The sequence below is a fragment of the Dunckerocampus dactyliophorus genome, chromosome 2, assembly GCF_027744805.1.
Source record: "Dunckerocampus dactyliophorus isolate RoL2022-P2 chromosome 2, RoL_Ddac_1.1, whole genome shotgun sequence".
NCBI classification, from domain to species: Eukaryota; Metazoa; Chordata; class Actinopteri; order Syngnathiformes; family Syngnathidae; genus Dunckerocampus; species Dunckerocampus dactyliophorus.
Window position 1 is genome coordinate 47,642,959 of NC_072820.1, and position 21,426 is coordinate 47,664,384.

At 42.4% G+C, this 21,426-nt stretch overlaps 2 protein-coding genes across 5 annotated transcripts in view; one reads left to right on the forward strand and one right to left on the reverse strand.

The window, feature by feature from the left end:
- LOC129176560 (CDP-diacylglycerol--glycerol-3-phosphate 3-phosphatidyltransferase, mitochondrial) overlaps positions 1-5,864 on the forward strand; it is a 15,568-nt gene extending 9,704 nt beyond the window's left edge. The window contains exons 7-11 of the mRNA XM_054766705.1: positions 1,368-1,582; positions 1,879-2,170; positions 2,252-2,400; positions 2,480-2,600; positions 4,498-5,864. Coding sequence (XP_054622680.1) covers positions 1,368-1,582; positions 1,879-2,170; positions 2,252-2,400; positions 2,480-2,599 — 776 coding nt within the window. The 3' untranslated portion in view covers position 2,600; positions 4,498-5,864. The remainder of the gene's footprint in view (positions 1-1,367; positions 1,583-1,878; positions 2,171-2,251; positions 2,401-2,479; positions 2,601-4,497) is intronic.
- Positions 5,024-21,361, reverse strand: cyth1b (cytohesin 1b). 4 transcript variants are annotated; one of them, XM_054766706.1, is made up of 13 exons: positions 21,301-21,361; positions 21,087-21,197; positions 12,315-12,397; positions 10,577-10,641; positions 9,017-9,083; positions 8,800-8,918; positions 8,432-8,625; positions 8,206-8,354; positions 8,014-8,126; positions 7,550-7,628; positions 7,408-7,479; positions 7,150-7,304; positions 5,024-5,568 (listed from the first exon to the last, which is right to left on the reverse strand). In XM_054766706.1, the coding sequence occupies exons 2-13, from the start codon at positions 21,181-21,183 to the stop codon at positions 5,490-5,492; spliced, it is 1,272 nt and encodes a 423-aa protein (XP_054622681.1). In that variant the 5' UTR covers positions 21,184-21,197; positions 21,301-21,361; the 3' UTR covers positions 5,024-5,489. The 4 variants fall into 4 exon arrangements, with proteins under 4 accessions (XP_054622681.1, XP_054622682.1, XP_054622683.1 ...); XM_054766707.1 differs by having other exon boundaries at positions 7,550-7,626; positions 8,015-8,126; positions 21,087-21,334; XM_054766708.1 differs by lacking the exons at positions 21,087-21,197; positions 21,301-21,361 and adding an exon at positions 17,681-17,854 and having other exon boundaries at positions 5,025-5,568; positions 7,550-7,626; positions 8,015-8,126.
- Positions 21,362-21,426: the final 65 nt, after the last annotated feature.

Sequence of the window (21,426 nt, forward strand, 5' to 3'; positions counted from 1 at the left end):
AGCTACGGCTACGGAAAGCTTATTCATTTGCGCAGTAAGTCTGTGTTAGCAACAGTCATGGGGCCTTCTCAACTCACACAACACACTTCCGGCCTTCAAAATAAGAGCGGTTTTGGCTATATGTTGTTTACAATTTGCTTACACCAGCAGTTCTCAATCATCTTCTGTCATGCCAGAAATGTTTTCATGATCCCCCGATTTGAATACTGTTGAGAACCAGATCAAATCTATTTATTTATTTATTTGCACTGTGCAAGACAATGGAGAGCAGTGAAGCATACAAGCAGATTGAAGAGTCACATGCATGCTGAGTACGACAAATTCATACATGGCAGGTCTACACTCACATTGAAAGTCCTCCCTGCCCCTCACAGTTGGCCCCCCCACCCCGTTTGCATTTTCCCAATATTTGATCTTTCTTCTAGTAAATTGTCTTCTCGTAATTATGACTTTATTCACATAATATTTCGACTATTCCTGTCTTTTTCCCCAACCTAATTTTCCAAAAATGTACAACTCTGTTTTGTTTTTCTCATATAACCTTTTTTTTTAATAACGTATTTTTCCTTAATATTGAAGGTCTACGCTACTATCCATCCATCCATCCACTTTCCGCTTATCCTAATTCGAGTAGTGGGGTATGCTGGAGTCTATGCCGGCTGAGTTTGGGTGAGAGGCGGGGTACACCCTGGACTGGTGGCCAGCCAGTGGCAGGGCTCATATAGACAAACACTCACATTCATACCTATGGACAAGTTAGAGTCTCCAATGAAGCTAACATGCATGTTTTTGGAATGTGGGAGGAAACCGGAGTACCCGGAGAAAACCCCCACACACACGGGGAGAACATGCAAACTCCACACAGGAATGCCCAACGGAGAATCGATCCCAGATCTTCCCGACCTCCAGACTGTGACTGTGTGCTAACCACCGCGCGGCCTCTATGCTACTAAAATGACAAAAATAACTTTCCTCATATTACAAGTTGATTTTCATAAAGTTACAGCTTTTTGAGCAACAACTTAAAAAAAAAATAATCTTTTTTTTTTAACAATTCAACTTTATGCTATTAAAATGATACTGTATGTATTATGAATCATGATTTCAAATATTTTTCCTCTGTTATTCTTAGAAAATGATGACTTGACTTTATTCTTGTAAAATTACTGATTTGATGTGACCTTTTTACCTCTTGTGAAGTTCTATTTTTAGAATGTGCCACAGGGCCGCACTCTGGACACCCCAGCTGTGTATAGTCGACTTCAGGGACACTGTGATACGACCTGAATGGATGCCTCAACTGCAACATCACTCAGCAGGACGCCTCCCTGTCTCACTTGTTGTTGTCTGGTCTCCATGGCAACCAGGTGACAGACAGGACTTCTCCGCTGCGGCGAGCAAGCGCATCATGGAGGTCATCGAGGCCGCCCGTGCGCGCCAGCAGATGCTCTTCCAACTCTCTGAGGAAGGGGAGAGGGCAAGTGAGGAGGAGGAGGAGGAGGAGGAGGAGGAGGACACCTGGGTGTTCCCCCTGGTCCAGATGAAGCCTCTTGGCATCCAGGTGGACGAGCAGGTCACACAGGTGCGCGAGAGCAGCAACTGGCACACTACAAACATGTGACTCATAGAATAAAACATGACTAACGCTTGGAGGAATATTTTAGCCCTTATTAGTCACATTTTCTGGGCACGAAGTCAGAAAAACAATCACAAGTGAAGTGGAATGTAAACGAGTAGAGCAACACTGCAAGCTTTGTCTCTAAAACGCCAAGAACTCACATGTTGATCCACCAATAGTCCTAACAGGATCACATCCATGGCCTCACATCAAACCCGTCTTAATCATCCACCTCACATGCGTCTCCCTCGACCCTCCAGCGCCTGCTGACCGAAGCGGCTCCAGACTCCACCGTCTTCCTAACGTCGGGCTACTTCAACCTGACGCGGGCGTACATGCGCCTGGTGCTCGGCGCCGGCGCCAGCTACCGCATCCTCACTGCCTCCCCGGAGGTCAACGGCTTCTTCGGGGCCAAGGGCGTCGCCGGCGCCATCCCCGACGCGTACACGCACATCGCCAGGCAGTTCTACGACCAGGTGTGTCGACTGGGTCAGCAGGAGAGGGTCCACCTGCACGAGTACCACAGGTCAAGGTGGACCTTCCATGCCAAAGGTGCCTCTTTCTCACTTGTTGATGCCGTTGCTGTGTACTGTGCTGTGCGTGACGGAGAAAACATTTCCCGTTGGCGTGCAGGTCTATGGTACTACCTCCAGGGGCAGGATCGCCCTTGCCTAACGCTGGTAGGCTCCCCAAATTTTGGCTACCGCTCAGTTCACCGCGACCTGGAGGCCCAGATTGCCATCGTAACAGAAAACAAACAACTGCAGGGCCAGCTACAAGAGGTTTGTTTTTCTTTTTACAGGTGGAGTTGATGGTGATGCGTCTCAAATGGCTGTTTAGTTCTTTTCTCTGACGTTACAGGAGCAGGAGATCTTGTACCAGCGCTCCTCGGAGGTGTGCAGGTCTACGTTCGAGCAGTCGGGCCGTCACGTCAAGCTCTGGGTGCAGCTGGTCACCCCTTTCATCAAGAACTTCTTCTGAGGTAGCGCACACTGGAGAAAAACACAACTAATTACATTTTTAAATGCATTTTAGAACAATCAACAAGCAATCTTAATCGAAGTGCACTGAAAAAGTTGTTGTTGGCAGGATGCAGTACCGCCCTAGTGGATGATTGCTGACTACTTAATACAGGACTGACCAAAAACAAAAAATCATTTTATGAGAATAGAATGGTAAAAACTGTCATTTTAATAGCCTCAAGTTGAAATATTCAAGAAAATAGACATGTTTTTAAAGTTTATGTCTATGAGAAACAAACCAACCAATAGTTATCATTTTTGGACAGTTAGGTTGCGGAAAAAGTTCAAATGTGAGAATAAAGTCATAATTACTTGAGGAAAATGTACAAAAAGAAAGGTGAACTAGTTGGACATTGAAAAAAAACAGCAGGAATGTAAAAAAAAAATGTAATTTTATGAGAATAAAGTCAAAACGAGGAAAAAAACTCATTCTAAGGAGAAAAAGTTGCAACTTTAAGAGAATAAATTTGTAATATTTTGAGGAAAAATGTCATTTTAGTAGCATAGAGTTGAAATATTAAAGACAAATACATGCTAACACTATGAGGAAAAAACATGATATAATCAAGTTGTCATTTTTTGCGAGGTTAGGTTGGTGGAAAAGTGATATTGTAGGATAAAGTCATAATATTATGAGAGGAAAGTTAACGAAGATTATTTCACAAGGAAGTTGAAATATTTGAAAAATTCAAACAAAACCACAAAAATGGTAAAAAAGAGCAAAGAGAGAAGTTGATACTACTAAAATGCCTTTTCACCTACAGTGTAAGACAAAGCTGAGATTCTTGAAATAGACAGGATACAACTTCTTAGCCCATCTATATGAAAGTGACCCCTGACTTAATACATCAGTGTTTGGCATACAAGCGTACTTTTGTTACCTGCAAAGCAAATCATCATCAGAAATTGATCACAAGGTGAGATTTCAACGGTGACCACGTTTTGGAGGAAAAACTCATTTCAAAAACTGTTGCAAGCACTTTTTTTTTTTTTTTTTAAATAAAGCAGGATTTGCTGTTTTGAAATTGGTGCACAATCGCTAGAACCCAAGCTCTGTTGTGACCACAGAAACGTCCACAGTCATTGTGGTCGGTCCTGAGCCGGCGGCCTCGTCGTCCTCGTCTTCCCAGCATCCCAAATGGCCCCGATCCACTGACTCACTCCTCGCTCTGACTCACTTTGATTTTTGTATTTTTTATTCATAAGACCACAATGTGGCTGGCGAGGTGAAGCTGGAGACTCACCTCTGCTGTGTGGATTGGGTTTGCATGACAACTGAGAATGTGACAGAGGGTTTAAAAACCATACAAATATTTTTTAAAGTTCATTCCGTGCACTCACTCGTATTTTTTACTGCACATTTTTTGACAGTTGGTCAGATCCTGTAGCCTTTCAAAAACAGCAGGCCTACTTCCACCCAGCACATACAATCCATAAGCTTTTTGGCAGGAAACAATGAACATCATGTGCACCAAGTAGCTTGTCTGATAACGCTTCTATTTCTGACCTGAGGAAAGGAGCCATTTTTGACATCTGCCTTCAGCGCTTACCTTATCGGTCTTGACAGGAAAAAACAAAAAGCATTCAAAACAATAGCGCCCCCCCCCCCAACACACACACACACACACACACACACAAACCATGTAAAGATCACTACCATCAGTTGGTTTCTATTGTTAGAAAGTTGTGATATGATCTTGGACCTCAACCAGGCTTGCGTGAGGGTCTGCAGGTGCTGCGTAGGAGGGAACCGTCCCGAGTGCAGCCTGGAGATGTCTGCCCTCTAGTGGGGAAAAGTGAAACATTTATAAAAGTTCTTTATCCAAGTTCAGACTTGCTGTATTTTTTTCTGTGCAGGAGATGAGAAGCTTCTGTCCTGCTGCACTTTGGCTTGCTGGCAGTCTGAATACTGAACTTGACACACACACACACACACACACACACAATGTTACTTACCTGTCACACGGAAGCATCTTCTGCCTCTGAGGATGCTGCAGTGCGTGTGAAAAAGACTTCAAGGCTGACTGGTGAGATTGTGAGCTGGAAGTAACTACCTGAGTCCCAGAATGTCATTTTACGAGTCGACCTACTTGCTGTCACATGTGAACTAATATCTTTGTAAATTAAAAATGTTGTGAGTGTTTCCTTAACACTTTTGTTTTAAAACTCAAACTAAACCACAGAGGAGGTTAGTGAAGGGTTCACACCAAAAAATGCAAATTTACAGCTTGTCTTCTACACTCCAACCCATGGGGGGCAGCATAGCGACTTAATTTAGCAGTCTTTATTGCTGGGGTTGTCATTTGCAGAGCTCTTGTTTTGGACCAGGTGTACCTAAAGATGTGTCCGGTAGCTGTAAGTCACGCTGGCGTCAAGCGAGACAAAAGCCAACAGAAGAGCTTTGACTGTTTGTAAACTTTTAATGAGACACACAAAACAATAAATAATGACAAATAAATATCAACAGAAAAGCTTCATTGCCACTAAATGTGCTTTAAATGCATGGAGGAAAAAAAAAACCAATTCTGCGGTTAACGAACGCTCACGTTTAGCATTTGAATTTCCAGCCTCTGACTTGAATTCTACTTGTGTCGTCTTTTACCAGATGTCAGCTTCTCACCTGGAGAAGCAACAAACCCTGAGGAAGTGGTTCTCTTAACATTGGTGGTGGTGGTGGGGGTTAACAAAAAAACAACAAAAAACAGGAAATGTAGTTGATTTTGCAGCTGGGAAATGAAAGTGCTGCTGTCGCTAAAATGTGTAATAGTTGTCAGACTGTGGTTCTTTTACATCTCAACTTCAGGTCCATTTTTCCAGCTGCAGCAATCAGTCAAACCTGTTAGCACGCTCTACACGCCCTTCATGGAGGAAACCTTCTTCTTGCGGGCGGCCAACATCTCGTAGAAGGGGTCCTTGCTAATGGCGGCTCTGCAGGTGCAGGAGAGGACGCTTTATCAGAACATGTTTCAGTTACGTTTATTAATGAATGAATCATGATTAATCACCATTTGCAACTATGTCTGAAATATGCCTGCTTTCCACTGTACAGAAAGATAAATGACAGGACAGGATTAGATATTTTTAACATACAGTTTGTTTATGAACAGCTCCAAATGAACTGAAACGTTTATATCAAGCTAATAACATACGACATTATGTATGCTAGGCTATATGCATTTTCAAATGGAGTACAGTAAGAACAGTAAAACTATGAGATACCAACAGTTAAATTGGGCCATCTTAGCCATTGTTTGTACAAAATAGATTGCTTGAATGAACTTTACTCGTCGTTACTCACCGACATCCACCTGCTTTTGCTGTGTTCGTGTTCGGAGTTCTGAGTGTCCATGAATGTGAGACGTGTTTGCGTGTTGGAGGTACACTAATCCCTCGCTTATGGCAGGTAATTGGTTCCAGACCCGAACATGATAAGTGAATTTTCGCGAAGTAGGATTCCTTATTTACAAATGAAATATTTTCATAGTTATGGCACACTAAACCTGTTAACAGTTTTCTAAATATGTTTTTTTAACATTGTCAGAGCCCTCGAGACATGAAATAACACCCCTATAGTCACCTTTACGTTCGTCTTTCCTCTCAATATTCTTTTCACTCTCTTGCTATATCGTGGTTTTTCAGACAACATATTGAAATACCAGTGGTATGTAGTATTCTGGTCACTAGGCAGCAGTAATGACTTTAGCTTACATGACATTACCTTAATGTCATGAAGTCAGCCATGGCATGACTCACATGGTCGACAAAAAAAAGTTCTCCCATTCCATGTGGAAGTGGTTAAGTTTTTGGCTTCTCATGTTGAGAAGAAATTAATTCAAGGCTAACTGGTTAGCTCGCTAGCTAGCTGCCATCTCGAGTCCCTGCAGCATAAGAGTGGGTGTTATTTCATGTCTACAGGGCCCTAGTCATGCTAAAACTTTATTTAGAAAGTCATAAAAGGGTTTTCTATGCTCTAACCACAAAAATAAAATCCTATATCGCGGAAATTCATTTATCATGGTCCGATCTGGAACAAACTAACCGCTATAAACGAGGGGCGACTGTAGAGTAGACATAATCAGACTATTATAAAGCTATTATTATTGTGGCTGATGTGAGATCAGCCATCAAGTCTGGTGCTTGTCTCACCGTAGAATTACTGACACTTGGTGACCAATGTAGAATAATAGCATGCGGTAGTCAACAACGAAACAGTGATTATGAATTTTTGAAAAACCGTGATAGACTGAACCGCGATGTAGCGCGTGACAACTGAACATGTGTGGTGTTGGAATGATGTCTTATGGGAGACAAAGTAAAGAAATAAGCCTGTGCCTCCCATCATGTATTCATTATGGTAAAAATGTTAAGGTAATTCATTAAATTAGTTATTTTTGATAGCCTTAATTGAAATAAAGGCGAGTAGGATCTATCAACGTTGCTAAAGTGTGGTGTTATGTCATCTTATATCCACAATAAGGTGGCTTATTTAAATGGACAGGGGGGGCTCACTTGATGCTGTTGATCCACTCGTCCTTCTCCTCGGCGGTGGGGGCAGAGATTCTGTAAAAGGTGTGGTTGCCCTCCACCACGCGGCCGTCCGCCTCCGTCTTGCAGGCCTTGATCACCTGATCTCTGTGGTCCGGGATGAAGAGCTCGAAGCAGTTCTTGGGTGAGAGAGAGGAGGGGAGCGGAGGAGGAAAGAGCGTAACTCGCGTGGCCCCTTTGCGGAAACGGTGCGTGGCACTTGACGGGTTCAGAGTGTTTTACCGGTTTCTTGGAGTCGTCCACTTCTCTGATGCTCAGGTTTTCCAGAGGGATAATCCCTCTGGGTTCTTTGTCCTGAGAAAGAGTGAGAATACACGTGTACAATTTGTGTCGAACCTCAGTGGACCGCTGCTGACATACTTACAGTTGTAAATTCAAAGTAATAAAGGCAGTTGTCTGTGAGAATAAACCACCGCCTCTTCCAGGTCTTCACTCGGCCACCTGCGGACAAATGACAGGTCATCCCTCACCGTGAGGACGATGATCGATGCTTAGTGTTAAAGCAGGTGAACAAAGGCAAAGGTTAAAGCTGCAGGGTTCAGAGGTCGTGTGCAGGAGTCCAGCCAAAGTGTTTTTTGATCAAAAGCGCAGCTTAGAAGGGAATTCGCGCACGTGGCATGTGAGCTATTATGCTAACGTGCAGACAGCAAGTGCCAGGAAGCCAAGCGGTGCGTTAAAGCCGACGGTACGTACCTCCTGGTTTCATAAACAGGACACATAAGGAAAAGAAGAAAACAGTCAAGTCTTACATACTGACATTGTTATCGTGGAATATAACCCGTCTTGCCACTAGATGGCAGTCAAACGACGGGGACTGAAATCCACATACCGAGTTTGAGCAGCCAGCCCTCTCGGTCAGGATTGAAGAAGGTGTGCGTGAGGTCGTTGCCGTCATCCTCTGGGATCTTGAAGGGCTCATTCTTGATGCTTTCGAACAGGTTCTGCACAGAAAGCCAAACAAAGCGGCGTCAAAGTCAACTCCCGGAGGCGTCCCGCAGCCAGTTCGAGAACATCTCTCACCCGGAGAAGCTCCTCTGGCAGGTCTCCTCCGTCGTTAATCCCTCGGTTCATCGCTGTAAATCTCTGAACGGAGGGTTTGTCCTTCACATTGGGGTTGTGCAAGCTGGTGTTCAGCATGATGACGGCGAAGGACAGCACGTAACACGTGTCTGGGGGACAAACAACAACTGTCTTTAAACGCGTTTGTTGAAGAGTTAGGCGCTGGGGCTCTCGTCTGGACATGCACCGGTGCTCTGGAACACTCCGGGGTTGCAGTGGCAGTAGCGCTGGGCGAACGCCTCCATCATGCGGTCGATCTTCTGGGCTTCGCCTGGCAGACGGAAGCTCCACAGGAACTGCCTGAGCGCCTGGACCAGGTTCAAGTCGGTGAACTCGTGCAGCTGCAGGAAGGCGTGCAGCACCTCGATGTTGAAGTCGTCTCTGCCAACGCAAGCGGAGAGAAAAGACGCGCGTTTGGCGACCAACACAGATGATGTGATGAGCGGGATGGAGACAGATTAACGGATGATCTTTTAATCTCATGTATGCGGTATGAGCTGCATTGATCAGGCTCAATGTGTCCTCCATGCATCAGATTATCGGCACAACGCTGACCTCTCTCCCAGGTACTCGCCGATGGCCGTCTTGTTCAGGCCCTCGCCCTTGTAGAGGAACCGTGCGATGTCTTCGCTGGTATTTTTAAGCAGGGAGCTGTCAATCAGGAATCGGATCCCCTGGAGACAACATGCATACGCCCGGTCATTACCAAGTAAATATTTACATGAAATATGGTCAAATAAAACCAAGCAGAATGAAGGCGTACTATTCTCACCTTTTTGGGGTCCATGTTGAACTTCTTTCGGCCTATGGCCATCTGTTTGTTCCTCTGCATGGTTTTCCTGGACACAAAAATCCAGATGAACATGAATATTGAGGAACATATTTTATGGCATGAATATGCACTTCTACATCAACCAGGAAGTAGCCTGAACGCACTATTTGCAGTACATGCTCCAATTCACGCCTGTATTCAAGTCTATAGTCGCCGGGTGTGTGGTCTACAAAAGCACAGAAATGCCAGGCTCTGTAAGTGTAAGAGCTCCAGGTCACAAAACATTGGCATGAACAGCCGTGGCTGTAGGTAACCCCCGGATATACCGTAAATTCCAGACTGTTGAGTAAAGAGGAAAAAGGTTTGTACATAAATAAGCTGCACATGTCCACCTTGTAACAAGATATTTACATAGGAAGACACTACAAACCTTGCAATCCTACCTTCCACTTGTTAGCTCCGATGAGTGAGACCTCTTTTTTTAATCCAAGCAGAAGCTGCAGTAATTCTACACTTAATCAAATGTGATCAAAACACGCTGCATCAGACTTCAAAGTATTAGCATCCACTTCCTGAATCTGCACTCTAAGCATCATGGGAACTGTGGTTCCTTTAGCCATAAATTAGCCACATCACTGTGTAAGACGCAGGGTTCAAAGCGTGTGGAAAAAAGTAGTGGCTTATAGTCTGGAATCTACGCTAGTTATTTTAGAAGCGCCACAAGACGGCAGTAGCTGCGTTTCAAGCGTCATGCAGCCTTCTGTCACTCTACCCACCTCTGCATGCACTTTAAAGGGTTGACTGCACTACTCAGTATTTAGGGAGGTGTCCCGACACAAGTTTTTCACTTCCGTTCCAATACAGCCTGAAGTATCGGCCCACACTCATATTGAACCGATATCAACACAAATCACACATACTTTTGTTTATTTTGTACTGTTAGAAAAGCCTTGATCAAGTGTAGTTTTATTCATGTGAAACTGTACTCAATTATTCAATTCAATTCAATGATATTCATATAGCGTTTAAACCCGACTTTAGCCACCACTGACAGGGGCTGGTCATCTCTTCTGTTATAGCTAATGACTTTTTCACATCACCGCTTCAAATGCACAATGAGGTTGGTCGTATTAAACTTCCCCGGTTGGGTGTCACCACGGGAAACTTGTACATGACAAGTTTTGCACTCCGCTGCAATGTCTTTTTACTGCCACACGGCTGACGTCACTCTTGCTCCTTGCTACTTTGTTAGCACGCTAGCAAACACAAGATTCAACACTCTTAATGCACAAAATAATCATCAAACTTACTTATTTGTTCATATAATGCACACAGAGAAATGAACAACTTCATGCTCTGTTCTTGCGTCGTGAGGCGTTCAGGCGCACTCATAACTGTTGACTGTTAGGCGCTAATTGCTTTACATTCACATATCCCCTACTACAGTTGGGGTACCCCTGGGGGTACGTGTAGCCCACTTTGGGAACCTAGGATTGAGAGCATTTACGGTAATTTGCTGTGAAATCATCCACAAATGTTTGCTTAGCGATACTTTCTTACCTTTCTTCACTCAGGCCCAGGTTTTCAATCTCATTGGTCACTTCGGCTATCTCATCCTTCAGCCTCTGAGAGCATAAAGAAAAGGAGAAAAGTAAAAAAATAAATAAATACTGATTGCTAATCACGTTTGTCCATGTGTGATGTTTGAGCTTTGATCCCAACACGCATTGTCTGCGGTCGGGACGAGTCAGAAGATGACCCAGTAAAAACGTCCAAAGTAAAGATGATATTCTCCCGCCCACATTCTTCCTCTCACCACAACTCCTCTCTGGGAGCTGGAGCACCTGCTCGCGAGTCAGCCAGGCGCCCTTAGTTCCCCTCTACCCAATCCTCATGTCCTCATGTCCTGACCCAGATTCACCAGCTACCCCACAGCCCCCTCCACCAGTCCCAGACTGTGTGAGTGTCACGCTGGATGAACTGGGAAGACCCTGGTGTGCCGAGTGAAGAATGAAAGGGTTTAAAAAAAAAAAAAAAAAAAAAACAGGAGAGGGAGAGAACAGAAACGCTAGCAGACACGAGGACAAAAATGGGACGAGGAATGCGCCTCAGATTAGAAACATGATCATCCGACCGAGTGGGCTCAGACACACGCCTCGACCCAACTACATAACTCCAGTCTGGACTGCCCACATGAGTTTCCATGGTTACGACCCCCCCTTCTTTCGACACCGACATCGTCGTCCGTCTCCATTTACTGGAATATTTGATGGCTCGTTGCTTGTAAGTCCCTGAGGGCAAGTCGGAGAGGCGCTTACAGCAGACAAGTCAAGATGAAGATCGGCGATAAGCACACCAATTAATGGTGTCTTTGTGTTTGTTTGTGAAGCTTATCCTGCGGAATGGAAACAAAAGACATGTTGTTCCACTTTTCAGTTTTTCACCAATGACGGGTTAACAGTTAAATCAGTTTATGTGCTTTCTGCTGTGGTTCCACGCTGTGTAGTACCACCTGCGCACCACCAGGGGGCACAAGCCTGCAAGCGCAGTAAAAAAAACAAACATTCTGACTCACTTCTATGAATGTCTTCATTTTGGAAAGATGCTTTGGATAAATGTACGCTTCCAACTTTGTGGGAACAGTTGGGGGAAGGCCCTTCTCTGTTCCCAGCGCACAAAGCAAGATCCACGAAGGTTAGCTTGGATGAGTTTGGTGTGGAAGAAGCCTACTAAATCTACCCAGACTCATCCATTTTTACACCTAGCTTACCCAGTTTTCGCCAAAATTTTGCCTGGGGTTCCGTACAGTATTGCACATACCAAACTCGTCCGTTTGCCCTGTAAAAGTCGAGTGGCCAGATGAAGCACGCTAAGCATTGCTGACACACTGTCTGTGCCTGTTTTTCTTCAGTGGGACTGCTAAATAACCAAAGAAAGTTGCAAGTGCCAGCAATTTAATAAACAAGCTGAGAATTCCATCTCGCCAGGACGTACAGGATGTCCACATCCATGAGAAACTCCATTCATTGGTCATTTATAATAATTTAGCTTTTTTTCTCAAAAAAATGTATTTTTTGTTAATATTTTTGGGTGTCTGGAACAAATTCTTTGGATTTACATTTCCTTATGGGAAAAAACACCTCGGTTTTTGTACATTTCAGCTTTCGTTGAACTTTTGGAACCCATTAACGAAAACCGAGGTACGTTTGCCATGAGGCATAGAAGAACACCCTTTCTTAACTGCCCACTTGAGAATCCTCTCAGAAAAGCATGAAACTGTGTGTGTGTGTGTGTTTACTTGTATGTCCTGCAGTAGCTCCTGTTTTCTGCGGCGGATGCTCTCCAGCTCCTGTCTCTCTTCTGGGCTGAGGTCATCAGGCACTGTAGGCGAACAAGAATGTGTACATAAATACAACACACTCATACACACACACACAAAAGGAGACCTGAGACTCCCACTGGTCTAGGGTCACTTTGGCAACACTATTTTTGTATCTATTACATCCAGTCAGCCTCAAGTTCCAAAAAGAAAGACGCAACAATATTTCACAAATAATCAGAGACTCAAAGCCGTGCACAGCAAGCATTATCTGATCATCTCAGAAATCCGTTTTCAGGCTTCACTTGCTAACAACAAGTTGATTGACTGTGAGGGTAACTTTGCCTCGTGATCCAGCTCAGCCTCTTGACTTCATGTCTATGTGGAAGTAGCATGGGGATTTCAAAGTAAAAGGTGTACTTCTCAACTTGAAACACCCACCAAAATGTACAGTATGTAGCATTACAGCCCACCTACAAAAAAAGGGCACGCCACCCAGACAGAAGTACTTAACTCGGCTTGACGTGAATAACTACACATCATTCCCGCCAACGCTAACACTTGCATCTTTCCGTCGATAAAGTCAATTTAAAATGAGTACGCAATCACACACACACACATGCATACAGCGATGTGAAAAGATGTTTGCACCCTTCCTGATTTTTTTTTTTTTTTTGCATGTTTGTCAAATGTTTCAGATATCAAAAATAAATGTAAATATTAGTCAATGACAACACAACTGAACACTAAATGCAGTTTTTAAATGAAACTTTTTATTATTAAAGGAGAAAAAAAATCCAAAAGCTACATGGCCCTAAGTGATTGCCCCCTAAACCTAATAACTGGTTGGGCCCCCCTCAGCAGCAACACCTGCCATCAAGCGTTTGTGATAACTTGTAATGAGTCTCTTACAGCGCTGTGGAGGAATTTTGGCCCACTCATCTTTGCAGAATTGTTGTCATTCAGCCACATTGGAGGCTTTTCCAGCATGAAGCACCTTTTTAAGGTCATGCCACAGCATCTCAATAGGATTCAGGTCAGGACTTGGACTAGGCCACTCCAAAGTCTTCATTTTGTTTTTCTTCATCCATTCAGAGGTGGACTTGCTGGTGTGTTTTGGATCATTGTCCTGCTGCAGAACCCAAGTTGCTTTCAGCTTGAGGTCACCAACAGATGGTTGGACATTCTCCTTCACGATTTTTTGGTAGACAGCAGAATTCATGGTTCCATTTATCACAGCAAGTCTTCCAGGTCCTGAAGCAGCAAAACAGCGCCAGACCATCACACTACCACCACCATATTTTACTGTTGGTATGATGTTGTTCTTCTGAAATGCGGCGTTACTTTTACGTCAGATGTAATGGGACACACACCTTCCAAAAAGTTCAACTTTTGTCTCGTCAACCACAGAATATTTTCCCAAAGGTCTTGGGGATCATCAAGATGTTTTCTGGCAAAATTGAGACGAGCCTTCTTTTTGGTCAGCAGTGGTTTTGGTCTTGGAACTCATGTAGGCTGTTTCTGCCCAGTGTTTTCTTATGGTGGAGTCATGAACACTGACCTTAACTGAGGCAAGTGAGGCCTGCAGTTCTTTGGATGTTGTTGTGGGGTCTTTTGTGACCTCTTGGAAGAGTCGTCGCTGCACTCCTGGGAAGGTTCACCACTGTTACTGTAAGTTTTCACCATTGGTGGGTAATGGCTCTCATTGTGGTTCGCTGGTGACCCGAAGGTTTAGAAATGGCTTTATAACCTTTTCCAGACTGTTAGATCACAATTCATCTCAGTTATGTTTTAAAAGGGGTCACGCACTTTTGCACACAGGGCCATGTAGGTTTGGATTTTTTTTCTCCCTTAATAAAAAGTTTCATTTAAAAACTGCATTTTGTGTTCCGTTGTGTTGCATTGACTAATATTTAAATTTGGTTGAACTGAAACATTCAAGTGTGACAAACACGCAAAAAAAAATAAGAAGGAAGGCAAACACTTTTCCACACCGCTGTACATACACTGCCAGAACCAATGGCAAATGCCTCACTGGAGGTCACAAAGTGTGCTTGTTTGCGTTGACGGGTAACGGGATACTTTGTCATGCCGACCAGCTGCTCTGAATGAGTGACATTTGCGTACTCATGCACACACCTATTGCATATTTTCTTTTATAGATACATTGAAACTCAATTAGCATTTGACATGACTTATAACATCACACAGGTTGTTTTTTCTTACCAATATAAGGGGTCCCAGTGCAGCATTAAAGTCTCACTAACCCAAATGTACACACCACTTGTTTTTTTTAGTTATTTATGAAGCCAGTAAGAGTATGTCCCTTATCGGTGAGTAGTCCAGTTGCGTCCGAAACCTCCAGTTAGAACACTACTACTCACCAGACGCGCATGGGAGAGAGGACTGAGACCGATGTGCAACCGCTCGAGAGAGGGCATTACCCCTCCCCCTAACAACTCCCCTCCCCCCGTCTATCCCAACTCCTCCCTCCCCGGCTGAGCAGAGTTTAGATTAGATACATTAGGCAGGATATGCCAAGAATTTTGTTGATCGGGCTACAGCTTAAAACAAAGGAGGTACAGTAATCCCTCGTTTATCACGCTTAATTGGTTCCAGACCCGAACGTGAAGTGAATTTCTGCAAGGTAGGATTCTTTATTTAGAAATTGAAATATTTTGTAGTAAGAGCATATAAAACTTGGTTACGACCGTCTCAATACGGTTTTAATATTATCTGAGCCCTCTCGACATGAAATAACACCCCTATAGTCACCTTTACACTCCTATTAGCCAATATAGTAGACATAATATGGGACAATAAGACATACGTAAGACGTAATATGGACTCACACATGTTAGCAGTGGGAGAGCCACACTGAGTACTTCCTGCAATGGCTATTGTCTCATCAATGTAACATTACGGACACCTAGTGACCAGTGTAAAATACTACATATCAAAAACATGTATTTCAATGAGTCTTCTGAATGCCTTATATTTGTGTTTTAGTTCACTGAGCCATTTTTATGCTTGAAAATGCTTGATTTAGGCCTTACATATGTATATATATTTTTTACGAATAATAGGCCGTAGTCAACCACAAAACACCACTAATTTAATAATTATATTTTCAAAATTTTGAGTGAAGCCGTGAAATTGGAAGCACGAAGTGGCGAGGGACGACCGTATAACGCAGGGGTGTCCCAAGTTTTTCCAGCGAGGGCCACATACAGAAAATGAAAGGATGCAAGGGCCATTTCATAACATCCATTGATCCATTTACTATGCCGCTTGTCCTCATGTGGGGGTATGCTTAAGCCTATCCCGGTTGAGTCTGGGCGAGAGGCGGGGTACACCCTGGACTGGTGGCCAGCCAATGGCAGGGCACATATAGACAAACAAGCATTCACACTCACATTCATACCTATGGACTATTTAGAGTCAACAATTAACCTAACCTGCATATTTTTGGAATGTGAAACGCACGCACGGGGAGAACATGCAAACTCCACACAGAGATTCCCAAACGGAGATTCAAACCCAAATCTTCACGATCTCCTGACTGTGTGGCCAACATGCAACACTACGCCACCGTGCGGCCCCAGATCATAACATAATCTTCATAAAATGTATTTTCGGAATAAGACTTTCCCATAAAATTTTGCCTTTATTTCCATAATGTAATAACTTTTTCCCCCAACCTAATTTGCCCCAAATTTTGTTTGTTTCTGGTAATATTACTACATTTTTTAAATATATATTTCTACTGGCTAACATTATTTTTCCTCAAAACATTAAGAGTTTATTCTTGTAAAAAAAATTCTTGTTACAATATGAGCTTTTCCTCTTAATATTTTGACTTTATTCTCGTAACATGGCAGCTATTGTTGGGGTTTTTTCCCCAGCTATCTCTACTTTCTTCTTGTAAAATATCTTCTCGTTATTACGAGTTTATTCCCATGATATGTGGACTTTATTCTTGCAACATAATTTTCCAAAAATTACAACTTTGTTTTTTCATAATATTACCACTTTAAAAAAAAACATCTTTTCTCTTTAATATTTCAAATTCAAGCTGCTAAAATGACAGCATTTTTCCTCATAATTTTACATTATTCTCGTAAAATTAAATTTTTTTTCTTAATATTTTGACTTTATTCTTTTAAAATTACTGCTAATGTTCTTTTTTTGTTTTCTTGTTAAGTTAGACTTTTAGAATGTGCTGCAGGCCAAAAATGACGGCGACATAAAAACCTAATAAACAAAGGAAAGGTAACCTGATGACCATCCCTGGTGTGACAGCAACGGACGTACTGTACATGCTCATGCCCGCAAATTAAACTCGCAACGCCCACGCGGTCTGGTTCCATTAAACCACACGGGGGTGGGGTCAGGGTGACAGCTGACCCAGGCCCCCAGGCCAAAACAGTTTAGTCGGGGGAAGAAAAGAAAATGATGTGTTTAGACTTGTTTGGGGCGTTTGGTCGTCTGGCACCAGTCATAATGCAAGAATTGTGCCTTCCACAGCAGCTGGCGCCGAGGACGACGAGCTCGGCACAACGTGATATAATCTTGAGGTTATGGTGAACTCCCCAGAGACTGGACGAGTCCAACGTGTACTAGACTGCAGAAACGTGGCCGGAGAGTTAGACTGTGGCGACTTAGACGTCTGAAAACTGTTTTAAGAACGGGTCACAACATTAGGTACACCTGTACCATCACAAACTACCCATGCAACGTTAAGATTTTTGGTGGTTATGCAGGATGGTTAACATTTCCTGTCTGCAAGCAGAAGAATGCACAAAATCTGATAGTTTCGGGTAATTTATTCTTTGAAACTCGGTAAGAGTTAATATTTGAACACATACATTGCTGGATTAGTGCGCTCCACGTCACGACAAAGAGTATATATACTAGAGGAAAATGTAATTTAGTCAGTAGGGTGTTACAGTTCATGATGTCAACAATCACTACACGTCACTAACCAGAATAGTCTTTGACTGCGTTAAAAAGGTCTGTCACGTTGGGATTCTTAACGTGAATAATTGGTTGTGTTTCTTTTCACACACACATGAGAACCGTGGCAGGCTAATAAATGAGCACACAACCTCATCAAGTGTGGCCTCGGTCCAAGTTGACGAATAATGGCTCGCTTGTGTGCCGATAAATAAAGACCCAGACTATTTCTGACTTACACAACTATCATTAATGCCAAAGCACGTGCACAAACGCACAGGAACAACATGCTTTAAAGACATGAATGACGTGTTCCCGTTGATGTTTAGCTGCAGCTAACATGCTTAGTTAGCTAAGTTAGCCAAGTTAACAGAAGCCCGGAAACTTACCAACTCCGTCTTCCGACTTCAACACCATGTTTTGCTTCACCGCTCAACGACCCACACGCACAAAAGAGGCGAAATAAAGAACTTAAGAAAGTTTAAAGGGCAAAGAAAGTGTTTTATAACAGCACTCGGCTGGCGTAAACCTGACAACTGGGGCAAGACCGCAGTCAGCCGGCGGTGAGGCTCATTTGAGTGGGCGTGGCTTCGGATGCCGCAGCCAATCAGAGGGCGGCTTCTAACCACAAACGCTGACCATGAGATGCGTAAGTAAGATCAAATGATGTCTTTTGTAAGATGATGAAACTACAAGTATGTGCTCACATGCTTAACTCTTATGATTTATTTATGTGTGCGGATGTGGGTGCAGCTTAATAAAGTCACCAAAATGGTGCAACAGCCTCTGTGATTGTGTAAATACAAAACCATCCATTCATTTTCTATTGTCCTCATCGGCGTCACGAGTGAAGCTGGAGCCTACCCCAGCTGACTTTTAGGGCGAGGGGTACACTCTGGACTGGTTGCCAGTCAATCGTAGGCCACATATAAACTATCATTCACTCTCACATTGATACCTATAGACAGTTTAGATCAGGGGTGTCAAAATGCAGCCTAGGTGGCAATTTGCCCCTCGCCTCTGTTTTTATTGGCCCTCCGCACATTCTCAAAGTATAATTTAACAGGAAAACCTAAAAAAAACCAGCAAAAACTGAAAACTAAGCAGTAATTTTACATAAATAAATATCAAAATATTAAGAGAAAAAAGTCGTAATTTGACGAGAATAACATTGGAATATTATGAGGAAAAATACCATAGTTTTAGTAGCATAAAGTTGAAATATTAAAGAATAAAGAAGTTATCTTTAAAAAGTGGTAATATTATGAAAAACAAAATGACAAATACAGTTGCAATTTTTGGAGATATAGGCTTCCAAAAAGTTGTAACTTTACAAGAATGAAAATATGGGAATAAAGTCATAATTACGAGAAAAATATTTACAAGAAGAAAGTTGAAATAGTTGGAAAAGTTTGAAAAACAACAACAGCAGAAATGGAAAAAAAACAGCTGTAATTTTACCAGAATAAATTCAAAATATTAAGAGGTTGTACTGTAATGAGAAAAAAAGTCACAATTTTACTGAGAATAAACTTGTAATATTAAGAGGTAAATGTCTTTTTTGTAGCATAAAGTTGAAGTATTCAAAAGAACATATTTTGTTTTTTTAAAAGTCGTAATATTACGAGAAATAAACAAAACTAAATGTAATATTATATATATTGTAATATTCCGCATATTAGGTTGGGGAAAATGTTACAATATTATGAGTATAAAGTCTATATATTATGGGGATAAAGTCGTAATTACAAAAGGAAAAAGTACAAGAAGAAACTTGAAATAGTTCGAAATGTAAAAAAACAACAACAGAAATGGAAAAAACAGCTGTCATTTTACAAGAATAAAGTCAAAATATTAAGAGTAAAAATTTTATTCTAACAAGAAAAAAGTTGCACTTTTTCAAGAAAAACTCATAATATTATGAGGAAAAATAATGTAATTTTAGGAGCATAGAAGTGAAATATTCAAAAGAATATGTTTTTTTAAAAGTTGTAATATTACGAGAAACAAACAAAATGAAATAAAGTTGTAATTTTCAGAATATTAGGTTGGGAAAACATTACAATATTATGAGAATAAAGTCATTTACGTTTACAGGAAGAAAGTTGAAATAGTTGGGGGGAAAAAACAACAGCAAAAATGAAAAAAAATGTCATGACAATAAAGTCAAAATATTAAGAGAAAAAAAGCCACACTCTAATAAGAAAAAAAGTTGCAAATTTATGAGCGTAAACTCATAATATTATGAGGAAAAATAATGTCATTTTAGTAGCGTAGAGTTGAAATATTCCAAAAAATCTATGTTATGTTTTTTAAAAGTCATATTGTTACAAGAAACAAAAACACAAATTAAAGGGTTTTTTTAGGAATATTAAGTTGGGGGAAAATTCATAATATTATGGGAATAAAGTCATCATATCACAAAAAGAAAATTGACAAAGATTATTTATGAAGGTAGTTCTGGGAAATGAAACAACAAAACAAATGGGACAAAAAAGAGCAAAGACCAAAGTTCATCCTAATAGTTGAGATGGAGTTTTTACTGAAATACATTCAAGTATAACTTCTAAAGCATCCTAAATATCAAAGTGGCAAAGTTGCATATTTAGAATGTGGCCCTCGGTGGGAAAGATTTGGACACCTGTGATTTAGAACCTCCAATCAACCTCACACGTAACATGGAGGAAACCCACGCAAGCACAGAGAAAACATGCAAACACCACATGCTAACGTGCTAACCACGAGGCCACCGTGCGGCTCAAAACTGTGCAATGTTATTTGGAATTTTGACTGCAGCTGTTGTGTGAGATCTCGCTCGATTGTGCCGGGAAGGAAAGAGACGGAAGCGCGGCAGCACGTGTTCTTGAATCAGGGGTTTTATTTAGCGTTTGGACACACCAATAACAGGATATGGCGAGGATGGGTAAGGAAGAGGCGCTGCAGCTCTCTGATGACCTTTTTTCCTGAATCAGATAAGCCCCAACTACGTAGTACTTTGTGCTTCTGGAAAATAACACAATCCAAAAATCGTCCAAGAGTTTTTGTGGCGGCGCTCTAAAGGAAGGCTGAGCAGTGGGCCGCCGTGGAGATGAAATCACTCCAGCCCCCACTTGAGAGGAGGATCCATTCCGGGCCCGAGAGGGTGAGGAACGTGCGTCATGTTCTCACATCGAGCCCACCGTGTCACGCACGAGCACGCTCACAGGTTTTTGCCTGACTCATGTGTGTACGCACAAAAAAATGCCAAGTAGGAGAAAAAAAAGCACACTCAGTCGCCACGGCAACTGGTCGTGGCAGTCTGGCTCGCTCCGTGTTGTTGCGCTGATATTTACATGACGGCTAGAGCCTCGGTAACAAACACACTGACTGGCGATATTCACTCAAAATGTTTCTATGTTTTTTTTACGCTTCTATTTCTTTATTTTTATGCATTACTGATCTTTTCAGCACTTTTTTTCCCTTTTCTGTCTTAAGTGCATAAGCCACGGGTGTCCAAAGTGCAGTGCAGGGGCCATTTTCGGCTCCTTTTTATTGGCCCTCAGCATGTTCCAAAAATAAAACGTCTTTATTATTAATGAGATGTAGAATTTGCTTTGTCACGTTAAGATGCTTTTTTCAGCTATCTGAACACAAATTAACCTTAGCATCTTTAATGCACAAAATCTATTAAAGTGGCCCCCCTGCATCCTTCCAAGAGGCGAGACATTCAATTCAAAGTTTTCCTGCTGTCACTTCTTGTGTAAAAGCAAAAGTACAACACATGACTAGTTGATGATACAGTAAATGATCACAGACCTGTACTAGTAGCAGGAGCAGCAGCCTCCAAAGCTCGCACCGTCGGACACAAAAACGCCTGAAAGCTGGAAGCACACAGCTCACTGACGGTCCCCATCACGCAGTTGCTGCCTAAGAAGAGTTCGAGGCTGACATCACCGTCAGGACAACAAAAAGCAGCTCATGAATTTGTCTCATATCCATCTGCTGACAGCTTTGGGATGGACTCTTCTACCTTACAAGAGCATCTTCTTCTTCTCGCTCTTTTACTCTTTCTCTCTCTCTCCTCCCTCGCCGCTCACCCACTTGACCTGCAGACTCCCGTGCCCAGCCTCCTCACGCACACGCACACAAAGAGACA